The following is a 25,073-nucleotide window of genomic DNA, read 5'->3' on the forward strand; positions in this document are numbered from 1 at the left end:
TGTCTGCAGCTGCAACTAATAGGCCTAGGCCTACTACCTGTGAAGAGGAGTTTTCCAATTATACAGGACTTCTACTGACTGAATTCAATGATGTTGTTTATGAGTTCTCTTCAGAGGTCGCGTCGTGGACTAAGGCCAATAAGACCTGCGGGGAGAGGGGTGGGCAGCTGCTTCGGGCCTTGAATTGTGATATTAATGCGGCTCTTCAGGACATGCTGGAGGCAAAAAACAGAAAAGCTGAGGCCTGGTGGGTGGGCCAAAGCATTATGGGAAAATATGAGAAGAACCCATTCAATGGTGAGTAAGGATGATGATTTTTTTTTAATCAAAAGCGACTGACAGCTATTACATATTGGTTACAGGAGCACTGTGAGGTTAGGTGATTTGATCAAGGGCTCTTCTTCGCACCACAGGATTAGCCCATTGTGTCCTGGAGACACAAATACGCTGGATTCAGCTTTTTGGGATTTGAGCTGTTTTATTAAAAATGTGGGTAAGTTAGAGCTGAATGAACACATTCTAAGGCAACACAAGGGTCCTAGCTTTTAAATGCATCTCATTTCATGTTTGTGCTTCAGAGGCTGAGATATTTAGGATTTAATAGGCAGAGGGCACCCTTTCCCAAAAAGAGCTTAGGACAAAATTTGTTAAGGTGTAGAAGACCACACACACATTCTGATCAGAGTGGGATTCGAGCATGTAATCCGCTGAGCCATAGACTGCATTTGATGAACAGTACCTAACTATGATGAGGATGATGACAACAATATTTGGTTCTTTGAATTCATGTACCAAGACATTCGAATTTTGTCTACGTGTTTTTTTGCAATTGTGAACAAAACATCTCTGAAAAAAGACAAATGGTACATTAGAGAATGGGTCAATGTCAGCGAAACGCTGATGAGTACAGTTGTCATTTGCTGAGGTCAGCTACTGTAAGGTGAGTGGCGGCACCTGCATGTGCAATAGACTGGATGAATCAAGGTGGATGTTTGTGAACAACAAGGATGGAGGTTCATTGTGATGGGCAGGTTGTCACTGCATGTGTCACTATCTGGCTGGTTGGCTGTCAGATCAGTTCAGAGAAGATTGGCTGCGATGATCATACCAATTACTTCCACTGTCATGGACATACAGCACCATGGCTTGTTCTCTGTTGATCCTTAAGGGTAGTAGTGGCCTGTACAACAATGAAGAGATTGTTGGAACAGTATTTAAACACTGATGTGCAAACTCATTCCCTCCAAGATGTTGGCCACTTCACTACCTCGCAAACTATCAGGGATGTGGCATAAAATGTTTGGGATTAGCTGAGTGTATTAGATGTACGTAGATCACTAATTTCCTCAAAATATTATGTCTATGTTCTTTATTTATTAAGTTTTTCTTTTTAAATCTTTTTAAATCTATAGCATCAGTGATGAATACTTCAAACAAGACTTCACACTACTGCTCATTCCTCATCATGGATCCATTCAAAGTGGCAACCACACAGTTTTGCAATGTGTCTCTCTCCTACATTTGTCAGCTAGGTATGCTAATTGAAATTATTTAAAAAAAACAAGAACTGAAATAATGTTGTTTAAAAAACAGTAATTGAAATGATAAACAATATAACAATAAACAGCTTCAAATATCAAGATCCATATATATATAATGCACATTAAAATGATAACAATTATTTACCAAACTCTTGTTTTCCTACAGATTTAAAGAACTCAACGGAACTCAATGGAACTGTGAGCTGTAAAATCATACAATCTCTGCATTTTCATTGCGTGTTTACTGCTTTAGTGTGAATGCATAACCATTTTTGTGTTCTGTATTCAGATCAATACCCAGGAGAGAACAATTTATAGAGCCAAGCGGAATGCGGCAGGTTAATAATAATTTAATAAAGCTCTTAGGCGTATAAGCCTATATGAAATAGCAAATAATTCATGTTCAAACTTCATTGCCTTCAGCACCTCTCTCTGTTATAGAACAAGCAGACATTGAGCAACGTTTGAATACCATGGAAACAAAACTTAATGCAGAACTTTCTTCTTTTCTAGAGGTAGGTTTGATGAATACATTTTGAGGCTGTGTATTTGCTTATTCATCATTGTTTAATAAATATTCTGTGGATATGTTCTTAACAGGAGGCGACTAGCCTACTGGATAGGATAGAGACGATGGAAGTGGGCCCGTCGCACGATCAGAGGGTATGATATTAAGCATGCGGGTAGCCAATCAGTACTGCCAACATGATCTATTCTGCTCATGCCCAAATGGGTGATATATGTGTGAGATATAGCCTACAGAGATACACCTTGCATTTAAGCTGAGTCTGTATAATGTTAAATTTAATATATGATTTGGAAAATGACACAGTTTTTGGAATCAATTTAATAGCAATAGTATTATTCATAACACATTATTATACACACAATTGCTATTCAATGTGCTTGAGAGGAAAGACGGAAAAAAGAGAAGAACGATATTATAAAAAGTAATACTGTAGAAATTAAAAAGGTAGAACTAACCCCAAACAAAGGAAAATAAAGCTGTTTTTAGTTTCTTTTCAAAACATGACACTGTTGGGGCAGTTCTAATTTTAATAGAAAGCTGGTTCCAGCAGTTGGCAGCATAATGACTAAATGCCATTTCACCCTCTCTGGATTGCACGCTAGGCACAACCGGTAGGCCTACAGGAGACTCTGACGACCTAAGACATATTTTAGGAGTCTATCGCTCTATCTGCCATATATTTATAGCCTAGATCATTGAGTGACATAGACAATCAGAAGTGATTTAAACTCAGTTCTGAACACCCACTGGGAGCCAGTGCAATGGCTAAATAAATTCACCAATTTTAGGTGATGTTAGCTAATTGAAATGGTTTAGGCCTTCTCAACATTTTGGTGTTTTTAAGTGTTGTCAGTACTATTGATGAAAGAATTCATGATTGATGAAACAAACTATTGATTCAGGCTGCATATGCAGTACAACATCCCAGTGGTGGACGAAGTACACCAGTTATGTACTTGAGTAAAAATACAGTTACCTTGCATTGAAAACTACTCAAGTAAAAGTGAAAGTATTCACCTCACTTTTTTACTTGAGTAGAAGTACAAAAGTATCTGCCGTCAAAAATACTTAAGTACTAAAAGTAAAAAGTAAAAATTTAAAAATGAAGCCTTTGGTGCAATTTTAATATTTAAGTGTTGTAGGCCTAGTTTGGTCATATCTAATTAAATATCCTCTGATTTGCATAGACTATACCAACATGTTAGAACTAGGCCATAACAGGCCTCAGAAACACTGTGGAGTAAGTCCATGGATGTTATAGCATCAGAAGTTCATTTTCACCTCTCTAAACATTTAATACTGACCCTAACATGCCCAAAAGAACACATGAAAGGGCCATTAATATTAAATATGATTAGGCTGAAATTGATAATATGCCTATTAGAACAACTACTACAATACCCCCCCAGCCGTAGGCCTACAGTCCATAGGCCTACTTATTTGTAACAGCAAGGAGTTGGAGTAGCCAATAAAGTACTTTATGTTTAATTTTTGTTATAATTATGGTTTTGGTAGACCTCTTCTTCTTATTATTATTATTATTATTATTATTATTATTATTATTATTTTATATTATTATTATTATTAGTAGTAGTAGTAGTATGTATGTGTTTGGTTATGTTAAGGTTGGCTTAGGCCTATGTATGGACAAACAGACTTCTTGTGATTCTAAGCTACCTTTAAAGATAGGAACATCTTCAAATACTTGTAATGGTCTCTATTTGCTAGATGCCAATGATTTGCAATAGCCTACTTGATACAACTTAATTGGAACACTTATCTGTCTGATCATGAAAAAGCCTTTTGTGCCTGTGCACATCACTGGGCCAATATTTAGCCAAAGTCCACTTTTTTCTCTCTCTTTTTTTTCTGCTTTGTTACTGTTGTTTTTTTACAACCTCACTTTGGTGGTATTGCCAGTGCTTTTCATATCCACTGTAGCCTACTGACCTGACTTAAGGGAAAGGATACATGTTGCAAGGATACATGTTGCATGTAGCCTCACTTTGTAACATATGGTGGGCATGGCAATCCTCATGTAAAGATACAAACCCTTTACACTCCCTCTTTTCCATAAAGTTGAAGCAAATCATTTTTTTGGTGACAGGGGAGTCTATTAGACAAGTAATTGATATCCCCAACTACTTCAGAAAATACTGCAATGTGAGGGGAAAGAATGCTATCACGGAGTTGTGCGCCTGGATAGTTTGGAATAAGCAGCATGTTTAGGCATCCTGTGTAGGCTACTTGACTCAAGAAACCAACACGCTACAAAAGCGGCAATTAAGTGACTCTATTGTAAGCCATAACACAGATATAGCGCAGTAAGTCAAATAAGCAGTAGGGCCTACATTAAGTATCATTTCACTGATTATTCAGTTCAAACGCGAAGCCTATCTGACAAATTTCGTCGTCAGGCGAGTGCAGCCTGCGAGCTAAACCTCTCCCCCCTCACACAACGAATACGACGTGCAGATTAATACACTCTAACAACGTTATTGTCGCCTGCTTTATTGTTTTGCTGTGCTTTCTGCATGTTACTAGAAAGTACCGTTTCTTCTTATTTCAATTCGTCTCGCAAGTCGCAACAGTGGACACATCAGTGGTCTTGCTCTGCTCGCTTTCCTTCTGAAACTAATTCTGTACAGTGGAGCTTGTTGTCACGTGACACATTACAACCAATCACAATGGCGAATCTCTGAGTCTGCCAATCGGATTCAGTTTCACTTTCTTCACACAAGCGTGAAATGTCAGATTTCATTTGACCAGGGCATTAAAAATTAATTAATTCACCTGCCGTGTATCGCCTTTAAAAAAAAAAAGGAACGAGTAAGGAACGAGTGTTTCTGTAAATGTAACGAAGTGAAAGTACTAAATTTCGCTTTGAAATGTAGTGAAGTAAAAGTATAAAGTCTTACCAAATAAAAATACTTGAGTAAAGTATGAAAGTATGAAAATGTTACTTAAGTACAGTAACGAATTACATTTACTTCGTTACTGTCCACCACTGCAACATCCAGACTGTACTGTACTGCACTGTGAGTTAACTAAACTTCAAAGGTAGCTTTACTAACTTACTTTTTACAATTTAATTGGTATGCAGTGTTTTACAGTTTTACAGTGTGTCTAGCACAGGCATAGTAGCATATAGCCTCTTGGCATAGTGACATAGTCTCTGTGCTAGTCAGGAACATTCTTTTCATATCATCATTTTTTTCTCAAACCATCAGATGGAATATTTGACACTTCTCTCCGATGCAACTGATAAGCCTAATTTTAAGGAGGTGCTGAAGCAGAATGAACTGCATCGTCAAACCCTCATCAACTGCACAGGGGGCATTCTCTCCTACACTGTCACACTGTGCAATTCGGGCACAGGTGGCCATGTTGATCAGGTATGTGAAAAAATAGCAGTAAATTGTACCTTTGTGTCATGTGCACATATGTCAATGTTTGCAGAGTTGCCATGATGATATTTAGGAAAGATAATATTTCTTTTTTTAACTTGTTTTTTTCTGCTTGACAGCCGTGCCATTTGGAAATTATGCACTAATCATAAATGCACAGTGCTGTTTCTTCAGTCATATTAATACTCCACATTTAGCCATGTTAGGGGGAGAAAACAAATAAGCAAATCCTGTTGATGAGTTTCGGTTTCATAAGTCTTACGCAGCCATACACTCTGTGCAGAATTATTAGGCAAAAATGTTTTTTGACCATATTGTCCATTTTATGCATATTTTCCGCCACCAACCTCTATGGACATGAACACCTATTGGATTTAAACAATCCAGGTCATGCATATTTGTATTTTAAGAGATGGCGTGATAGAAGGAGCCCAATACCCTATATCAGGTGTGCATAATTATTAGGCAACTTTGTTTTCCCCTAGGGAAATAGGCCACAAACGAGATCTAACAAACTCTGAAAAGTCTATAAACAATTTTGAAGTCTTCCAGAGGGATGTGGCTGTCTTGAAATTGCCCAGATATTGTTCATATCCAGCTAATGCACCGTTACGAAGCCATCAGTGTCACATACATTGTGCTCACAAAGTAACTGCCAGATTGAGAAGAATTGAAGGTGAAACTACCACAAAATTGTTACCCTGCAGTGCTGTTATATTCCAGAACTGAAACCTACATTGAGTGTCCAGAAGAACATTGTATTCAGCACTCAGAGACATGGCCAAGTTAAAACAGGTTGAAACCTGAAGACCACTCAACAAGAAAAGTAAGTCAAGACTGGGTCAAGAAAGGTCTTTAGACAATTTTGTCAATGGTTTCATGAACTTGTGAAAGTGACTGTTAATGGACCAGATCGATGAGCCCATAGCTAGATTGGTAATGTGCACACTCAGATGAGTTCCTGAGTTCTACTCAAATGCCAGCAGAATACTGCATAAATACCATTGTCTTCTTGAAAGATGCAAACATTTTCCTCACAGATCCAGCTATGGGCTCACCCACCCTGTCTGTTAATAGTCACTTTCACCAGTCCATAATACCTTTGAAAATTCTGTCCTAGGGTATTTCTTGACCCAGTCTTGACTTAATTAAGTTGTTAAATGGTTGTCTGGTGTCATCCCTTCTTACCTTGGCTATGTCTCTGAGTGCTCAAAAACCTGTACTTCTGGACACATGATGTAAGTTTGCATTCTGGAATATGATAGCACTGCAGGGTAATAATTTTCTTGTAGTTTCAGCTTAAATTCTTCTCCATTTTTGGCAGTGACATTTCATGCGAGACTGATGACTTTGCAACTGTGCATTTGATACTTCTGTGCTAACGTGACTAACGTCTTGCCAATTTCAAGACAGCCACATCCCTCTGGAAGACTTCAAAATTGTTTATAGACTTTTCAGAGTTTGTTAGATCTCTTTTATGGCCCATTTTCCCAGAAGAAAGCAAAGTTGCCTAATAATTATGCACACCGGATATTGGGTGTTGGGCTCCTTTGATCACACCCCATGTTAATATACAAATATGCATGATCTGGAATGCTTAAATCCAATAGGTTTTCATGTTCATAAAGGTTGGTGGCGGAAAATATGCATAAAATGGACAATATGGTCAAAAAACATGTTTGCCTAATAATTCTGCACACAGTGTACATGCTCCTGCATCCTTATATTACTGCATCCTGTGGTTCTGTCACATGATTACAATTTCCGTTCACCTAGTACAGAGTAGTATCACATGGGGGGAAGATCTGGGAATCTAATGCCAACAACGCACTGAAAGGCCAATTTGTGAACAAGTCAAAAGCCCAGCTGATTTGTTTACTTTTCTGCTATTCTCACAGTATGAAGAAATGTTCTCTAAAGTGGTAGTCATATTTCTGAGTATCAACTCTTTATCAACCCTTGGTGGAGGTCAAAGTGGTCCAACAATTATAACAACTCCAACAGCCACAATTCACGCCAACAGGTTAGTAATTAGTAATCAGTTTACTTTTGTTGCCGTTCTCCTCCTTAAAAGTAGACTATGTAATATTAGTCGTTCATTTTTTACTCTATGCTGCCCATTCACAAACTGGTTCTTTTCACAAATATTTACAAAGCAATAAACTAATATTTATTGATCTGACCAAAGTAGATTACATTTTGCAGCCAAAGAATTCAAAATGGCAGACATGGAGAAGATCCACCAATTGTGTGAAAAGTATAAATATCATAATGAATACTTGGTGGTAGTGGTAAACATGCATGTAAATGTAACACCTTTATTGTCTTTCACACTTTACCTCCTACCTTTTCCTTCAGTTTCGACCCAGACAACATGAGTAACTTGGAGTTCGGGTCAAAGAATGATGGGGTGTTCTTCAAATTCCCCTCCTCCTCCTCACTAGGATTTCTGGCGAAGTATACCTCAGTCAATGTTGAGGTTAGAGACCCACTGCACAGTATTTCAATTAAACCAATTGCAAGGTTGTTGTTACCAACATGATCATCACCAAGTCTCAACCTGTTACCTAAGACCTTTGGTAATGTCATAGCAAGCTTGTTATGATGTAGTTGAGTTTTTTTCAGCAAAGAGTGAACAGACAGTCTCTGGAGCAGTGTGGGATAAGGTGCCTATCTCAAGGGCAACTCCATGGCTGAGGTGCCCTTGAGCTAGGCACCGTATCCCACACTGCTCCAGGGACTGTAACCAATATCCTGTACTTAAAATAACTGTAAGTCGCTTTGGATAAAAATGTCAGCTAAGTGTAATTTAACATAATGCAATGTAATAGACCAGTCCAGTGGTTCTTAACCTGGGGTGCGGGCACCCCCTGGGGGTGCGCCAGAGATTCCAGGGGGTGTACGGAATTTTGTTTGTGTTGAGGTTGTGTCCAAAATTCTGCTTGCAAACATTATAATAAGGCCAAATTAAACCACACAAAACATGTTTTGGTCCCCATGTAAAGTCATTAAGGTATTGGTAAATGTTTTAAGCAAGATTAATTGTAATTGTTCACTTAAATCATTTTTTTGTGCATATACGTGTGTAGAAGTTTGGGTTGGGGGTGCGCGGCTTGTCTTGGACAGAGGTAAGGGGGTGCTTTAAGAAAAAAGGTTAAGAACCACTGGACCAGTCAATAGGCTTATCTACACTAAGAGGGTAGAAAAAACTCTGCACTTGGTGCAACTAAAGAGTAGTGGCGAAAACACAATGTGTGGATTTTGTCGTTGTAGATGTACAGCTTCAAGGTGAACCCCCTGATAGGTGACTCTGACGAGCCCATCTCTGGAGAGGTGGCCAAGCTGGACCTCACTAGTAAGGATGGCAAGATTGCTGTTCAGGACCTGCCTGAGCCCTTTGAGGTAATGTGGCAACAAAATGAGGAAACAATAGGTGGCTGTAGCCTAATGGTTGGGGATATGGACTTGCAACCAGAAGGTTGCAGGTTCGAATTGTATACGACTGATGTGCCATCTCACATTGCTCCAGGGACTGTAACAAGTACCCTGTACCAACCGCGTTGGATAAGTGTAGCTAAATGTAATGTGAGGTGAATAATGTTTGCTGTCTGGTAAAGTAACTACAGTGCACTGCCATGATGAGAACATTTTCAACAATATTTTAATAAACACAAAATATATCCACACAATATGCATATTCTACATTTAAAGGTGCAACATAAATGTACATTTTATAATATGATTAGTGTAGACCGTATACCACACTTTTCAGTTTTGGGCAAATTAGGGTGGTGCAGAAATGATAACGCCCCAATGAAAGTCTCAAAGAAAAGCTACATTTTAGTTATTGAGCAAGCATTCAATCAGTCTCAGAAGAGGTTAAGGACTCATTACACAGTTGTCTATCAAACAGTTGGCAGTAAAAATATATTTTGCAGCGCAAAGCCCCCTCCTGTATGCAATGACACCACATGGAGTAGAAAGGACAAAGGCCTGACAAAGAAAAAATATCAGAAAGTTCCATGGTATTAGAAGACCATCAAAGCTTGACTTATTACCAATCAAAAAACTATATACTGTGGTAGAAAATGTTAGTACATCGAGGTGGGCCACAGACTTCAACACCTCAGCAGGAGCATCTTTTAATGAGAATAGTTATAGAACGTTGTTACTGTATGCAAGTTCTCCACAGTTATCTAAGGAAGTAGAAATCTAAACTGGGGTGAATATTTCCCATGACACAGTATGCCACGCAATATGCTGTTCTCACTTTGGCACCACCATCATTTCACAAAAATGGAAAAACATGTAATTTAAGTTAACATGTAATTTAAGTTGGAAAGCTTTACATACGTTGTATTAAATTTACTTTATGCACATTTTGTAAATAACTTGTGTATAAACAAGTAGTGTGTGTTCCTTTTCAAAAGGGGGTGTACTCATTATTGCTCTGCACTGTATGCCCATCTCATAACAGATCTATCTGCCTCGCAAAGATGCGTCCAAGCCTCCCACTCTACAAGTGGAGCTAGACAATCTGATGGCCATCATCACTTCCTTCAATGTGTCGGACCCTGACACCACAGTGGTGATCACTATGAAGCCCAACAAGAATGTGACCTTCCGAGTCCTCTTGGGCGAGGGCTCCCCACCTAATGACACCAACTATTGGAAAGAAACCTGGTTGACTTTTCAAGGTAAGGTGCCGCATCTGTCAAGGTCAAGGTATAGTACGTCGTGGAAACTTTTTAAGCAGCGTTGCTAGGATAATGTAACTGATATTGATATTGGGCATTTTCATCACGAAACGTAATTACCAGTCATCAACTTCTCATCATCAAGTATTTTGTTCCCGGACCCTGGGAACATTGCTCTGAAAGCTGTTGCAGCATCCGTCTTGTAGAATGACTGGTGACTCACAAGTTGTGTTCAATACTCAGATAGTGACAGCATTGTACAATTTATGAAGGTTAGGATTTTAGATTTTACACTAGTGGGAACATGTTCCCTGTTCCGATATATAGATTTTTCAATGGATGGACACATTAACTGTATGTCCAGTGCAAATGGCAACACTTTGTGTAAGTTTACAATGTTTTGGGCTATTTTGTTGTTGATCAGATAACTACCGCTGGCTTGTGACTCCGGAGTTGCGGAGCGGGCTGAACGGGACGTGGTTTGTGAACGCCAGCCTAAACTCCACATGGAGCGAAGGCCTCCAAGTGGAGGTCACCACCTTCCTCACCAAGTGCATGTTCTGGAACTCCACCCAGGGGTCATGGAGCACCTATGGATGCTGGGTAAATACTGTTTTTTGCATCATGTTTTTAAATTCAAATGTCAAATACTTTTTCATACATTTTAGCTTATAGAGGTAGTGCGCTCAACCCCAGATAGCGTAGCCCAGGGCTATTCAAATGGAGGCCCTGGGGCCAGATGCGGCCCTTGGACAGCAAGGTTCTGGCCCCCCACAAGCCCCTGGAAATAAAGAATCGTTTTTTTGGAATTTAGAGATAAAAGTATGGGTTCCGTATCGAGCTGACCCCCAGACCCGCCACTTCAATGAAGTCTCCCATATTTTTTTCATTGACAGACCGCAGCCATAATACATACATATAGTTCGACCCCTTTACTGGGAAGAATTTGAAAAACTGGCCCTTGTTGACATTTAATTGAATACCCCTGGCGTAGCCTCTTACTGCAGATGGGGTCACCGGCAGGCCTATTCACTATTTCCTGAGATTACTCAACTACATCATAACAACATTGCTATGACAGTACATAGAGCCATAGGTAACAGCTTAAGACATAGCCAATACAATTTTTGTGACAGTAAGGTTATAACATAGGCTCTTTGCTAAGGGGTTTAAGGAAGTCTTTGGGTGCATGCAACTACTGCAAGTACATTTGGTGGAAACGAGTTTCCCTCTCGAATAATTAATCTTGATTTAATGGGATAATAACATGATAAACAAATAAGGAGGCATCTTCAGGGTCTCATTAAAGCAATATAAAATTTGTAAGATCTGAAAATGGCACAGAACAAATTTCCGAAAGGACAAATAAATAATCTATCTATCTATCTATCTATCTATCAAGATTAGCTTTTTAGCTGCTATTTTCTACCATGTTAGAGATTTTAGTTTTTATTTAAAGTGTGCGTGTGCGTGTGCGTGTGCGTGTGCCTGTGCCTGTGCCTGTGCCTGTGCGTGTGCGTGTGCGTGCGTGTTTGTGTCTCCAGGTAGGACCCAACACAGAGCCCGAGTTAACTCAGTGCCTCTGCAACCATCTGACCTTCTTCGGGAGCTCCTTCTTCATCGCGCCAACTTACGTAGACTTGTCTCGCATAAGTGAATACTTTGCCACCGTGTCAGAGAACTATGTGGTCGTGGTGCTGCTCAGCTGTTTCTTTGGTCTGTACTTGATTACTCTACTGTGGGCATGCTACGCAGACCGGCAGGCCTCAAGAAAGGTATACCACCTCATCACCGCTGGCTGCTCAGTAAACTAGCTGAACCCTGGCTGCAAAAAAATATGTTTTCCCTGGTGGGTTGGTCTAGGGTCGCACCATAGGAGGTAATCCTGCATTGTCCTCCACTCACAATGCTCCGTGTAGTGTGTAGCTTTGTTTTCTTTTTGAATATGTGTAGTGAGTCCTCAAATTCACTTAGCACAGAGACGACTTGGCTGCTTTGACCTACAGTATTACATGCAGTTAAGCAGTTTGAACGCCAACTGTTGATTCCTCAGCGTGTCCAGACATTTCATATCATACCGTACTCGTCTTCTGTGTCTCCTGAAAGAAGATGTGCAGACATGGTATTGTCTGACACACGTGTTGTATTTTTGCTGCTCAGAGGAAGATGACGCTGCTGGAGGACAACCACCCCTGTGCCAACTATAATTACATCCTGAACGTTCAGACGGGTCTCCGCAGCGGAGCTGGCACCTCTGCCATGGTGAGAGAGAGGCACAGAGTGTGCCATCCAATTTACAGATATAAGGATTTTTTGCCATTGTGAAAAAGTTACTGAATAATGTTTTACAAATTGTCAGTGTTAACAGCATTAAAAGCAGTCACACTTTTAACAACAACAACAACAACAAATTAAATGTTGTGCACACACCCATTTAAAAAGATCCAAAAACAACCTCGGTCATACATTTCAAATACCTCATTTGTATTCTCTTCTTGTCTGGTAGGTGTCTATTGTTCTGCAAGGGGCAGACGGAGAGAGTGATCCCCACCACCTGTCAGACCCTGACAAGCCAGTGTTTGAGCGCGGCGGGGTGGACATGTTCCTGCTGTCCACGCCCTTCAGCCTGGGAGACCTCCAGAGCATCCGGCTGTGGCACGACAACTCCGGAGGACACCCCAACTGGTGAGGAGGACTGGGCGGGGGGGCCCTTGGAGACCCTTTAACTCTCTCTCTCTAACTCAATTTAAAAAGAGTTTACAATGCGTTCTTGCTACCACACACACATGTTGTTGTGTGTTTAGATTCAGCTCCAACAGTGTTCAAGATAGTGCTATAAATATATCGAGTTGGCATGTCATTGTGACATACTGTCTGACTTTCCTGTCGATCAGTGGAAAATGTAAAATAAAATAAAAATTATAAAAATATGAATCGTGGTGGTACAGGTGGAATTATGAGAGTGATATAAGAATGTCATCATCTCTTCCGCGTGCCCTTTCTTCAAGATGTCACGTCAACATGACAGTATGACATGGCAATATGACATTGCACCACTTCATTTACCTCTTTGTTCTTCTTCCCCACCTGACTTTCTGTCTGTCTCTGACAGAGCTTAGCCAGTGAATGTAGCTGATTATTCCCGCCCTTTGATGAAGGGTACTTCAGTTCATAAGCACAAATGGCGGGGGTGTTTTAAGTGCCTGTGGCATGCAATGACACATTTAGGAACAGAACCATGTCTGTGTGGTGGTTCGGCTTCTTGGCTCTTTAAACCAAGCATTGAAGAAGAGTGTCTTATAACAGAAAACAAATTACTCTCAAAGTAGATGAAATCTAATGTGACATTTTTTGGGTGTCTCCCACTAGGTATCTGAACAAAGTCACTATACAGGACCAGCAGACTCGTAAAGTCTGGCACTTTCTCTGTTCCTCGTGGCTGAGCTCCAACAAAGGAGAAGGACTCATCAAAAGGACATTCACCCCAGCCAAGAAAAACGAACTCACCAGCTTCAGGTGACTATTGTGGCATTCTGAATCATCAGTGTGTCCCAAGGTTCATTAATATGAAAATGCAAAAATAGACTTAGGTTATTCAACCGTATCATGTACGCAGAAGCTTTTTTGTTCAATAATCCCCCTGTATAAATTGCTGCCTTTATGCAATAGTATTACATTTTCAGGAATTGACGGAGTGTATCTAATGCTGCTCAACTCTCTCCTTTGTAACGGAATCCAACATGTCAAATGTAGCTCACCACCTGGGGGTGCTGTGGTGCACTGCACTAACACACTCATACCATGTAAGGGCACTAGGGCAGGTGATCATGGGGACCACAGGTTCGAGGGGGACCGGGGTCATATCCTAATGCCTCCCCATCTCTCTCTCTTCCAATAATTTCCTGTCACACCTATCAACTGTCCTGTCACAATAAAGGCAAAAAGCCAAGAAAGTACCTCAAAATATCTAAAAACATCCTCTTCAACTGCCCTGTCACAATAACGGCAATGGGCAGGAAAAAAATTAATAAAATAAAAACGTACTCTTCAACTGTCATGTCACAATAAATGCAATAAAACAAATAAATAAATAATTGCCCACCTGTCAACCTCTCTCCCCCTCAGCAACATCTTTCAGACGCGCACCTCCTCTGGGTTCAGGGATGAGCACATCTGGGTGTCCATCGTGGACCCTCCACGCCGCAGCCCCTTCACCCGAGCCCAGCGCGTCTCCTGCTGCATGAGCCTGCTGCTCTGCTCCATGGCCATCAACATCATGTTCTGGAAGACTCCGGTGGACGAAGACTCACCCGTTATCATTCAGATAGGTGAGTGTGAGTCTCTGTCGCCTTTGCAATGGTCTTGGGCTTTCAAAAAAATACTACAGTGGAAAAAGAGAGACTGAGCTGAAGACAAAGTGTCACAGTACACTCATTTCTGTTATAATAGTTCTGTAATAATTTCTGTAATAATATTTCTGGTCATTTTATAAGCACTACAATTGTACTATAACATTCCTTTGAAATACTGTCTGGATTGTCTATTGCACCTATGATGCTCATTGCAACTATACTGCCCTTTCCCAAGTTTGGTCTTTTCATAAATATTTAATAAGTAATTAATTACTAGTCTGACTGTAAGCACAGTAGATTTTGTAGCTAAGGATGTCTATTACTGGAAATTGCTCAAGAATATGGAAAAAAGGAGGCGCACACAAGACTTGTGTGAAAAAGTGTATTGAAGCCGAAAATATACAACAGAAGTCTAACTGGAGAGACAGACGTTTCGGAGCTAGTCCATTCTCAATGTCTCCAGTAGCCACTGGAGACATTGAGAATGAACTAGCTCCGAAACGTCTGTATCTCCAGTTAGACTTCTGTTGTATATTATCGGCTTCAATACACTTTTTCACAAGTCTTGTGTCCGCCTCCTTTTTTCCATTTTCTTGAGTGATTACTACTTTTTTGGGAGTGCTCGCACCAAGCAATACACGAGCATTAAGTTCAAGGCGCAGACGCCGACCTTTGTTGGTCTTTTTGTCATATTACTGGAAATTGAAAATGGTGGACACTGAGAAGATCCACCTTTTTTAGGTTTGAAAATACATCATATCATAATGAATACTTGGAAATGGTCATGGAAAAGGGAATGTTTGTGTATGGGAAGCATTAATTCTGGAAGTAAACTCCTAAAAATATTACGTAGTCTACCTTTAAGATCTAGTCACTTTGTGTCCTACCCTTGCACCTAATGTCCCCTGTGTACTGCCTCAGGGTCACTGGGGATCACGTGGACAGAGCTATGAGAATTTTCTGATGAAGTTTCTTGAAAAGTCTCTGTCTGAACATCTGGGCAGTACTATAGATCTAGTCACACTGTGTGCTACCGAGCCACCTAATGTTCCCATGTTGCCTCAGCTATTACAAGGTGTCTCACCAGAGACTCTCCTGAATACCTCTACGACAAATGAAAGCAGGGCCGCTGACAGCTAGGGCTGGACCCAGGACAAAATCATCCGAAACGCCTGTATTATTGTAAGTCTGTGAGCTGTAATCACTGTGTTTCCTGGCAAGGAACCTGCTGTTCCTTTGTTGCCACTTCAGGGTCCCTGGCAGAGCTTTTATAATTATATCACAAAGTTTCTTGAAATATTCATTTTCAGACGGGAAAATCTCACAAATGAAGGGAAAGGTCTTTGTTTTTGAAAATACCCGTCTAAATAGCAGGGCAGATGTGTGTTAGTCACGCTGGGTCCTGCCAAGGCACCTGATGTTCCCCTTGTGTAATGAGCTGCAGTATGAGCTACAATTACATCATGCAGTTTCTCTGAATTAAAGACTCCTCCTGAATGTCTGGGCAGCACTAAACTAAGCTATAGTCATAGTGTGTCGCTAAGACGTGATGTGACCAAGTCCACCTGGGAAAAAGCACACAGCAGACAACAAAATTGTATTTATGCCTTAAAGGGGCAGCCCCAAATTATGCCCCAAGGGAGTAGTGCGGCGGGACGGTACCATAGGGTACCTCAGTCATGGAGGAGGATGCGGTAGAGCATTGGTTAATCCCCACCAGCCTGGGTTGTCCGGAATCAAACCATGAACCCATAAACCCATAAACCTTGGGGTTACAAGCCTAACACCCTCATCGCTTACACATGACTGTCCTTAACCCCTTTGCGCAAAGCCTATGTTATAACCTTACTGTCACCAAAATTGTAATGACCATGTCTTAACCTGTTACTTAAGGTTCTCTGTAATGTCATAGCAATGTTTTTATGGTGTAGTTTAGTATTTTCTGCAAAGAGTGAACAGGCCCATCGACGGACCCCCATCTGGAGTAAGCATCTGCATCTACAAGTTCCCCCCCATGTTACCCTCTCTGGATCCCTGCAGATCAGTACCACTCCCCTCCCTGCAGGACAGTTACACCACACGCCTCACCCGGAAAGCACTGATGATCATCAAAGACACAAGCCACCCTGCACACAAACTGTTCAGCCTCCTGCCCTCTGGAAAGAGGTACAGGCGCCTCCGTTCCCGTACCACCAGGCTGGCGAGCAGCACAATGCACCAAGCGATCAAGATGCTGAACACTCAACCCACTCTCCCTCCACTGTCAGCCTCTAGCCAGCAAGGCCACTGACAACCCCCCCTCCCCCCCCCATCCCCCACCACCATATCTGCGACTGAACATTCCACCTGCACTACTATACTTGTGACTGAACTTTCAACCTGCACTAACTCAAAACACACACACACACACACACACACACACACACACACACACACACACCACACACACACACACACACACACACACACACACACACACACACACACACACAAGCACACTGCACTTTCTGCACTAAACCCAAACATACACACACTGACACACACACACACACACACAGACACACGAACACACACACAAGACGCACACCGCACCTTCTACCTGCACTAAACACATACACACACATACACACACACACACACACACACACACACACACACACTGCTGCTGGTGTACTTGACAGACCTTTTTAATATTTATTTTTCTTCAAAATGCTACTATTACCATGTCAGAACGCTATAAAGGACTTTTTTTTTTAGGAAAAGCACAAAAGCACAACAAATACCTCTTAATGTATGTCCTCTACAAGTCTTCTGTTGTCCAGTCTTGCACTTTAAATGTCTGTATGAGCACTGTCTATGTCCATACTGTCTTAAGTCCATGTATAAGTACTGTCTATGTCTATACTGTCTATGTCCTTACCTAGATTAGTCTATGTCTGTATGGGAAAGCAAGAAATGTAATTTCAAATTCTTTGTATGACCAGTGCATGTAAAGAAATTGACAATAAAACCTACTTGACTTGACTTGAGATCATCTGGGCGGAGCTATTGAACAATAACATTTCGTTTCTGTAAATGAAGGTCTGTGGTCAGTTTGTCCTGTGAAGGAACCTGATGTTCCTGGCGTCATGTTTCCTCCTCAGGTTCCCTGAAGATCACCTGGGCGGAGGTGATCATCGGGGTGGAGAGCGGCCTGCTCATGTTCCCCATCAACATCCTCATCATCACTATTTTCCGCAGTATCAGGCCCCGCCTCCTGCCGCGCAAGGCCCCGCACAGCGGCACCGAGTACCAGAAGGCCTCGGCTGTTACCATGCCAACACTCCTCAAGGTCCTCTTTTTATTACGAATCACTGCCTATGTGTGTTTACTGTAAGTGTGTGCATGTGTACGTGCATGTGTGTGAGTCTGTGTGTGTGCAAGGTGTTTTTCCATGAGATCCTAAAATCTTAGTCTAAAAACCTTGAGTAACTCAGCTGTTCGCAGTGGCCTCAGTCTTCTCTTAAGAGCTACTTAGGTGTTTAATATATAATGCATTAACACTTCTTTTGGCAATGTACCGAATTTGTCTGACACTCTTAAGGTTCTCGAGCTTGAATGGAATACTCAGAATCTGAATAGCAGGACACCCAATGTTCATGTGAGTGGGGTGGTAACCCCTGTGTGGTGTGTGTCTGCTATTTTCTTAGGAAACCGAAGACGTGCTGAATATCCTCATGAAAAGCCCCAAAAATCAGCTTGCGCCAGTGGAAAGAAAGATTCAGGTCTCCGCCGACCTCGCCGGAGCCTTGGATAGCATTCATGCAGTAATTCATGTTATGCAAGGTAGGTATGCCACCTTTGTATATAAAGACAAAGGGAGACTGGTTTTACCTCGTCAAGGTCCCGGGCCTTCTAAACTGTTTGGTGCACTCTGTGACATTTTCACATTAGTAGAAAAGTAATGAAGCAATATACACAACAAATACACTAACAGAAAATAAGGAAATAAATAAGGGAGTGAATGAAGGAATGAAGGGATGAAGGGAGGAATGAAAAACAAACATTTATACATTATGAAATTCTACTGCCCCGATGCTTACCCTGTTGTGTTGCACATTCTGGCCGTGTAGGAGAAACGGAGCCTGATTCTCACTGGGTGCACTGCAGCCATTTTGTGCTGTACTCGCTGGGGCACCTGTGGCAGTCCATGGAGCAGGTGGGGGAGGGAGCCTTCTCCTGCAGAGAGGAGTTCCAATGTGTCAGGAGCATGGTGGACCTGCTCCAGAAGAAGACCGAGATGGTGGCCATGAGCCATACCGTGCAGAGGTCGGTCACATACACACACACACACAGACTCACACACAGACTCACACACACACACACACACACACACACACACACACACACACACACACACACACACACACACACACACACACACACACACACACAAACACACACACACACACACACACACACACACACGCGCGCGCGCGCGCGCACGCACACACACACACACACATTCACACACATGCAAAGATGTGCATTCATGTGCATGAGCATACACAAATGCGCACCCCATCCACTCACACGTTCATTAAAGCAGACCAATTTATGGTGTGCTTTAGGTAAGTCTATTTGCCATTTAAATTAGTCGGTACATTTGTTGGTGGTTGCTGAGCCAGTGTAGACTATGGCACTACATTACTTTATTGATCCCAAGGGAAATTAAGGTGTCAAGCAGCCCATAGTTTAAATACACATTCTACACATTGCAGATCAAACTAACAAGACAGATCAAATTAATTTGACACAACTCAATGTACAGACATTACTGTAGGACAAATCAAACATGTTGCATAGCTCTGCCCACATATACGTTCACATGTGATTGCCTTTCTCCATTAGGCTTGTGCTAATAGGCCAGAATAATAGCATTAGCAGACACCTTACAACATTTATAACACAGCAATACATTTTAGATGATGGTTAGAGTAAGGGATTTAAAAAAATGTAAACCAACCCATGTACCCATTAGAAGGCCAGGATCTTGGAAAAGGCTAAACCAAAAATTGTTGCTTTGTCAGGTACGGACTAGTCAAGGGTAGCATGAGCAATGTAGCTGCTTGTTTAAAGGCCAACTTCCGATAAAACTCAGTTTTACTCACTCCTTTCGAAGATCGGACGGTCACCCCAAGTTAAACTCACTTGCAAGGCTCTCATAGCGGTGCGTCAACTCTCCTGGCTGTGTTTCCCGGTGTTTCCCAATTTACATAAATAATGCAGAGAAACGAGCGAATCACGAAAGCCTTTCTGTGTTTCGTCACGTCGAAAGAAGGCGTTGCCCACAAAGGTTTATATCGACCCATTTATCTAAAAACATGTCGAGTAATTTTTTTCTGCTTGTTTTCAAAACAAGCAACGTCTGGTGGCCCGAAACATAGCTTAGCTTAGCTATCAGCTGGTTGCTACTCTCAGGTACACACACAGCACAAAGCCTCATACATAAAGCCTGCTCACTCCGGTTGCTCCGTGCCTGCAGCTCGCCTAGGGGTCGCTGTCGAAAGAGCACAGCCCTGAATGGAGCCTACACGCCTCCGTTGGCGCCCCTATAGTGCAGTACCACCCGGGGAAGTGGCGACTCTGTTTCCCATTACATTCTCTCCAAGAACTGGAGGACTGAGCCAATCAGAGACGCGTTTCTTTGAGAGCAGGAGGAGTGAGCCAATCAGAGACGCATTTCCACGAGAAACACGGAACACTCTCTCGTTTCTCCACAAGCCACCTTGCCAGCTTGCAAAAACGTCTTGAAACAAAGCAACCAGAACGTTTTTTAAAACAGGACCAACGCGTAACACATTCAATAACAATTGGGAACACGGCAATATTAATTAAATGACGTTGAGAGGCCATCTTTAAATAAAGAGGAATTCTCCTTTAAATATGTGCTTAACAAGGCAGTGGCCACATATACATTATGTTTGGTAACACTTCCAAATAAGGGGCCATAATTAACAGTAAAGTAGCTGTAACCTAATACTTCAGTAAGGGTTAATAATCATTTCTTAACGCCATATTAGACACATATTAATTGTTATTAATGCATATGTTGAGCATTAGTAAGCAGTTACTTAACTATTAGATAACAATAGCATATTATTATTTAACTAATAGATAAGTAAGGGCACAGTTAATAGTTAAGTAGCTATCAGGTCATACTTAACTGAGGACCAAAATTAATACTTACTTAATACAAAAATATGGCATAACTAATGGATAAATAATACATAAATATTGGGAGTTGGGACCCTTATAATAGAGTTGGCTGAGGATAACTAATGGTTAATTAATGGATAGATATTGGTGTTTGGGACCCTTATATTAGAGTTGGCTGCGGATAACTAATGGTTAATTAATCCATAGATATTGGTGTTTGGGACCCTTATAATAGAGTTGGCTGCGCATACCTAACAGTTAAGTAATTAGTCTACTGTGACGTCTAGAGTTCACTCGTTCAAATCACTGTAATAGTGGCAACAGGAGCCATTATATAGCAAGGATTGGACGTACACTTCTCAATGATGGTGGGGTGATGAGATGTAATTTGTTCATATACCACTTATTAGTTTTAATGGTAGAAACCCTACAATACACTGTAAATGCAGAACATTATGAAGACTAATAGTTTTGAAGCGAAACTAAACCATTCCTTTGTGATAATTAAAGGTACACTGTGCAGGAAATGGTCACTAAAGGTACTGCGACTATGCTGCTCATTGAAACTGGGCTGCCTATTGTCAAATTTCACCTTTACATGAAAGTTCACTAAGCAATAAACAAATATTTCCTAGTATGGTCCAAGTAGAGTCATTTTTGCAGCTAAAAATGGCTATTTTTGGAAATTCAAAATGGCGGACCATGGAGAAGATCCCCCTTTTCAGGTATGAAAAGTGCAATTTTTCCAGTCATAATGAATACTTAGAATTTGATGATGGTGGTAAGTATTCATGAAAAAGGTAACATTAGTGAATGGGCAGCATGAATTCTGGAAATAAACAACTAAAAATCTCACACAGTGTCCCTTTAAGTTAATGTCTGACAATATTAGCTCCAAGAAGTGCAGTGCATGATGGGTACTCAATCTACAGACAATATTTCGGTATTATTTATTCATTAGTTATGCCTTACTTTTGTATTAAGTAAGTGTTAATTTTGGTCCTTAGTTAAGTATGACCTAATAGCTACTTAACTATTACTGTACCCTTACTTATCTATTAGTTAAATATTTTTTATGCTATGAACTTGTAACACAAGGTAATAGTTATCTAATAGTTAAGTAACTGCTTGCTAATGTTTGACATATGCATTAATAACAATTAATATGTGTCTAATGTGGCGTTAAGTAATGATTATTAACCCTTACTAAAGTATTAGGTTATAGCTACTTTGCTGTTAATTATGGCCCCTTATTTGGAAGTGTTACCTTATGTTTTTAATTCCAAATTAACAATTCTGAATTAAATAGTTCAGCAGAGTTTACATTGCTTTTTTAATTCCAAATTGTGAAGTGTTTGCATTATGTTTTCAAAGGGGAATTAAGCTTTATTCCGAATTAAATTGAGTTCATTCTGAATTACAGTAAATGTCTGATGTAAACAAGACCAGTAGTGTGATTGTCCTCCCCCCCTATCAGGCCAGTGGTCATTGGGCAGAAGAAGAAGAAGAGCCAGTCTAGCTTCTGGCTGCCCTGGTGGTTTGTGTTTGTGGGCTGGTTCCTGCTCTTCTCCATCAGCGGCATCTCCACCTTCTTCACCCTGCTCTACGGCTTCGTCTACGGAAAGGAGATGTCCATCCAGTGGGTCATCTCGCTGGGGCTGTCTCTCTTCCAGAGCATCTTCGTCCTGCAGCCACTCAAGGTATGACAGAGCAGTAGACCAAGTTAGTGGACCGACCATGACGGTTGATGGCAGATAAGAACTTCCTGCAAAACAAATCATATCAGAAATACATTTTTATCACTCGTGTCTCTGGTAGCCCTCAAATCAACTCTGGAAGCGTTTTGCATTTGGAAGAAGTGTGACTTTCCTGTAAATTCAAGAATGCTTCCATGACGCTAATTCTTACCATGTGTGATAGAATGGTCGGCACACTGGGCACGAGCTCCAAAAATATATAACTATAAATAATATACGGCAACGTTTCGATCCACTAGTGGCATCATCTTCAGGCAAACTTTTGTCTGGCACTTGGATCACTGTTTTTGTGGATGTACACGCCTTAACCTCCAAACCCTAATTCTTACTGTGACATTACAGGTGGTAGCTGTGGCGATCTTCTTCGCTCTGATCCTGAAGCGAGTGTCTGTGGAGGAGAGTGAGGAAGTGGAGATATTGCTAAAAGGTGAGATTTCATACTGGAGAGGAGAAGGAGGAACTTTGAAACTTTAAGCCTTGCTCTTCAGTGCTGCAGTCAGAGTGCATGTTTGGTATCCCAGATCAGGGAAGCCAACAATGGGGAGACATAGTGGTCAGTTATCCCGGGCCTTTGGGATAACATTATTGCATTGCACATATTGGGTTGCGGGGGGGGGGACTTTCAGATGACTTTGCCTTGGGCCCGCCTAAAGCTGTCCCCAGAGGCCCAGGGTTTGAGACCAGGCAGGAGGATTTCCCTTTCCCTTTGCGATAGTCCCACACTCTATCATCAGCACATCATAACGTCAGTTTCTTTTTTGGGGGGGTATGGTGACAAGGAGTGTTTTTGTGAATGGGGTTGTGACTTGTGTGTGATTGTAAGTGGCATTCCCAAAGGGCAGCGTGTACGAGGTGCTTTGAAAGTAGCAGATCAAGAGCACATCTTGAAATCGTTTTGTTTTGTTTCGCAGAGCAAAAGAGAAGATGTCAGCTGTACTCTGGGAAGGCAGTCTCCTGATGTGGATGAAAGGGATGCTAGGGGGCTCACTTCACTCCATGATCCAATATGAAATGACAAATGCTACTTTGTGTGAAAAAAAGAGTTTATGAAGAAAATGGCAGTGGCACATAGAAATGTCTTTCTGATGATAGGCTTGTATTGTAACGGAATAAAGGCTCTGGTATACAATTATAATGGAATAAAGGGTCTGGTATACAAACCGGATGCCAAAAAAGTTGGGACACTTGGTATTTTGTCGGTAAACTCAAAATGCAGTCATTTTCAAAACATTCAATCTATTCATAAGATGGAGCATTGTGCAAAGATAACATCGGTTGTTCAAGCTTCTAAACAAAACATGTGCTAATTAAAAATGTCATCCTTACAACAAATCCCCAAAAATTTGGGACAGGGCCAATAAAATGTATTTGGAATTGGAGACTACAGGCAAGACAAAAAGAGATAAAAGACAATTAAGACTTAACAGTAAATTACATTGACTGATGGCATGATTTTATTCAAAAAAAGATCATGTCCCAGAAAAAGATCATGTCCTAGACATGATTTCAACAGCTCAACTGTGTTCATCATGTTTTCGTATGTGCATATAGTGTATGTGGCATATCCTGACGCTGGCGTTGCACGCTGGCATATCACCAGTTTACTCTTATGATGGAGCCACATTGTTGGTTCATAGCAGATCCATCATAATGTATCAATATGTAAAGGCCATCCTCCAAAATATCCTGCCTTGATAGTTGTGTATGCTGCTTATTATCTGTATATATCATTCAGCATTCACTTTAACGCTCCACATGAATTAGAAGACCATAACCAAGGCACTACTGAACTGCACCCCCATACCATCATATACACTGTCTTTCAGACTGATCACTGAATGAAGTTGAATGATTCGTCTTCTAAGTAGTCTGGAGGGAACATGACTCAACGATTTAAAAAAAGGATGAAATATTTTTCACTCTGTAATGTTATGCAATGCATGGATGAATGTTTTAAAAATGGCAGTATTTTGTTTATATTCACAAAATGCCAACTTTTGTAATCCAGTTTGTAATAATTATGATATAATAGTGTACAGTGATATGAATAATGAATATATACATTTAATTGTTCTGATTTCTTTTTTTTTAGACCGTTGTAGGTGAAGATTATTGCTGGATTATTACTGGATTATTGTCAAAGTAACATTCTTTCGAAGACCAAACTAAAATCAATGTGTAAAATTGTGATAAATAGTAAGTAGTAGCATTTCCTTCAACAAAGTGGGACTAGAGGTTTGAATAGGTCTATATTCCCAGAATTGAACAAAAACATACACTGTGTACACTGGCTGGTGGTGATGATGATTGCTGTGCCATGATTAGGAAAAATAAACTACCCACAACCCTGCATATTGTCCAGTTTCTATTGTTAAATCTGAACTACTGCATGTAGCCTAGGTACAAATCTGCAAGGAACCATGTAAGCGAGAATAGACAGTTTTTTTTTTTTAAATGTTAAGAAAAGTGTAATTTCTTTAAACTTAATTGACCACCCTACAGCATTGACCGAACATTTGAGACTTTGAAGATGACGTTCAGAATAGACACGGGAGGCGTTGATGATACTGTATCTCTCTCTCTCGTTTCTAT

The 25,073-nt window shown here is 40.9% G+C and overlaps 1 protein-coding gene across 1 annotated transcript; it reads left to right on the forward strand.

Annotated features, from left to right (window-relative positions):
• Positions 1–1,728: 1,728 nt before the first annotated feature.
• On the forward strand, positions 1,729–24,835 carry pkd1l3 (polycystic kidney disease 1-like 3). The gene is made up of 21 exons (XM_063188701.1): positions 1,729–1,739; positions 1,831–1,879; positions 1,983–2,056; positions 2,142–2,204; positions 5,301–5,465; positions 7,376–7,500; positions 7,836–7,956; positions 8,751–8,879; positions 9,955–10,174; positions 10,599–10,777; positions 11,719–11,949; positions 12,335–12,436; positions 12,681–12,859; positions 13,544–13,690; positions 14,300–14,502; positions 17,670–17,857; positions 18,216–18,351; positions 18,639–18,834; positions 22,202–22,424; positions 22,824–22,908; positions 23,393–24,835. The coding sequence occupies exons 3-21, from the start codon at positions 2,015–2,017 to the stop codon at positions 23,437–23,439; spliced, it is 2,781 nt and encodes a 926-aa protein (XP_063044771.1). The 5' UTR covers positions 1,729–1,739; positions 1,831–1,879; positions 1,983–2,014; the 3' UTR covers positions 23,440–24,835.
• The last annotated feature ends 238 nt before the right edge of the window (positions 24,836–25,073 follow it).

Source organism: Engraulis encrasicolus, chromosome 22, assembly GCF_034702125.1.
Source record: "Engraulis encrasicolus isolate BLACKSEA-1 chromosome 22, IST_EnEncr_1.0, whole genome shotgun sequence".
NCBI lineage: Eukaryota > Metazoa > Chordata > Actinopteri > Clupeiformes > Engraulidae > Engraulis > Engraulis encrasicolus.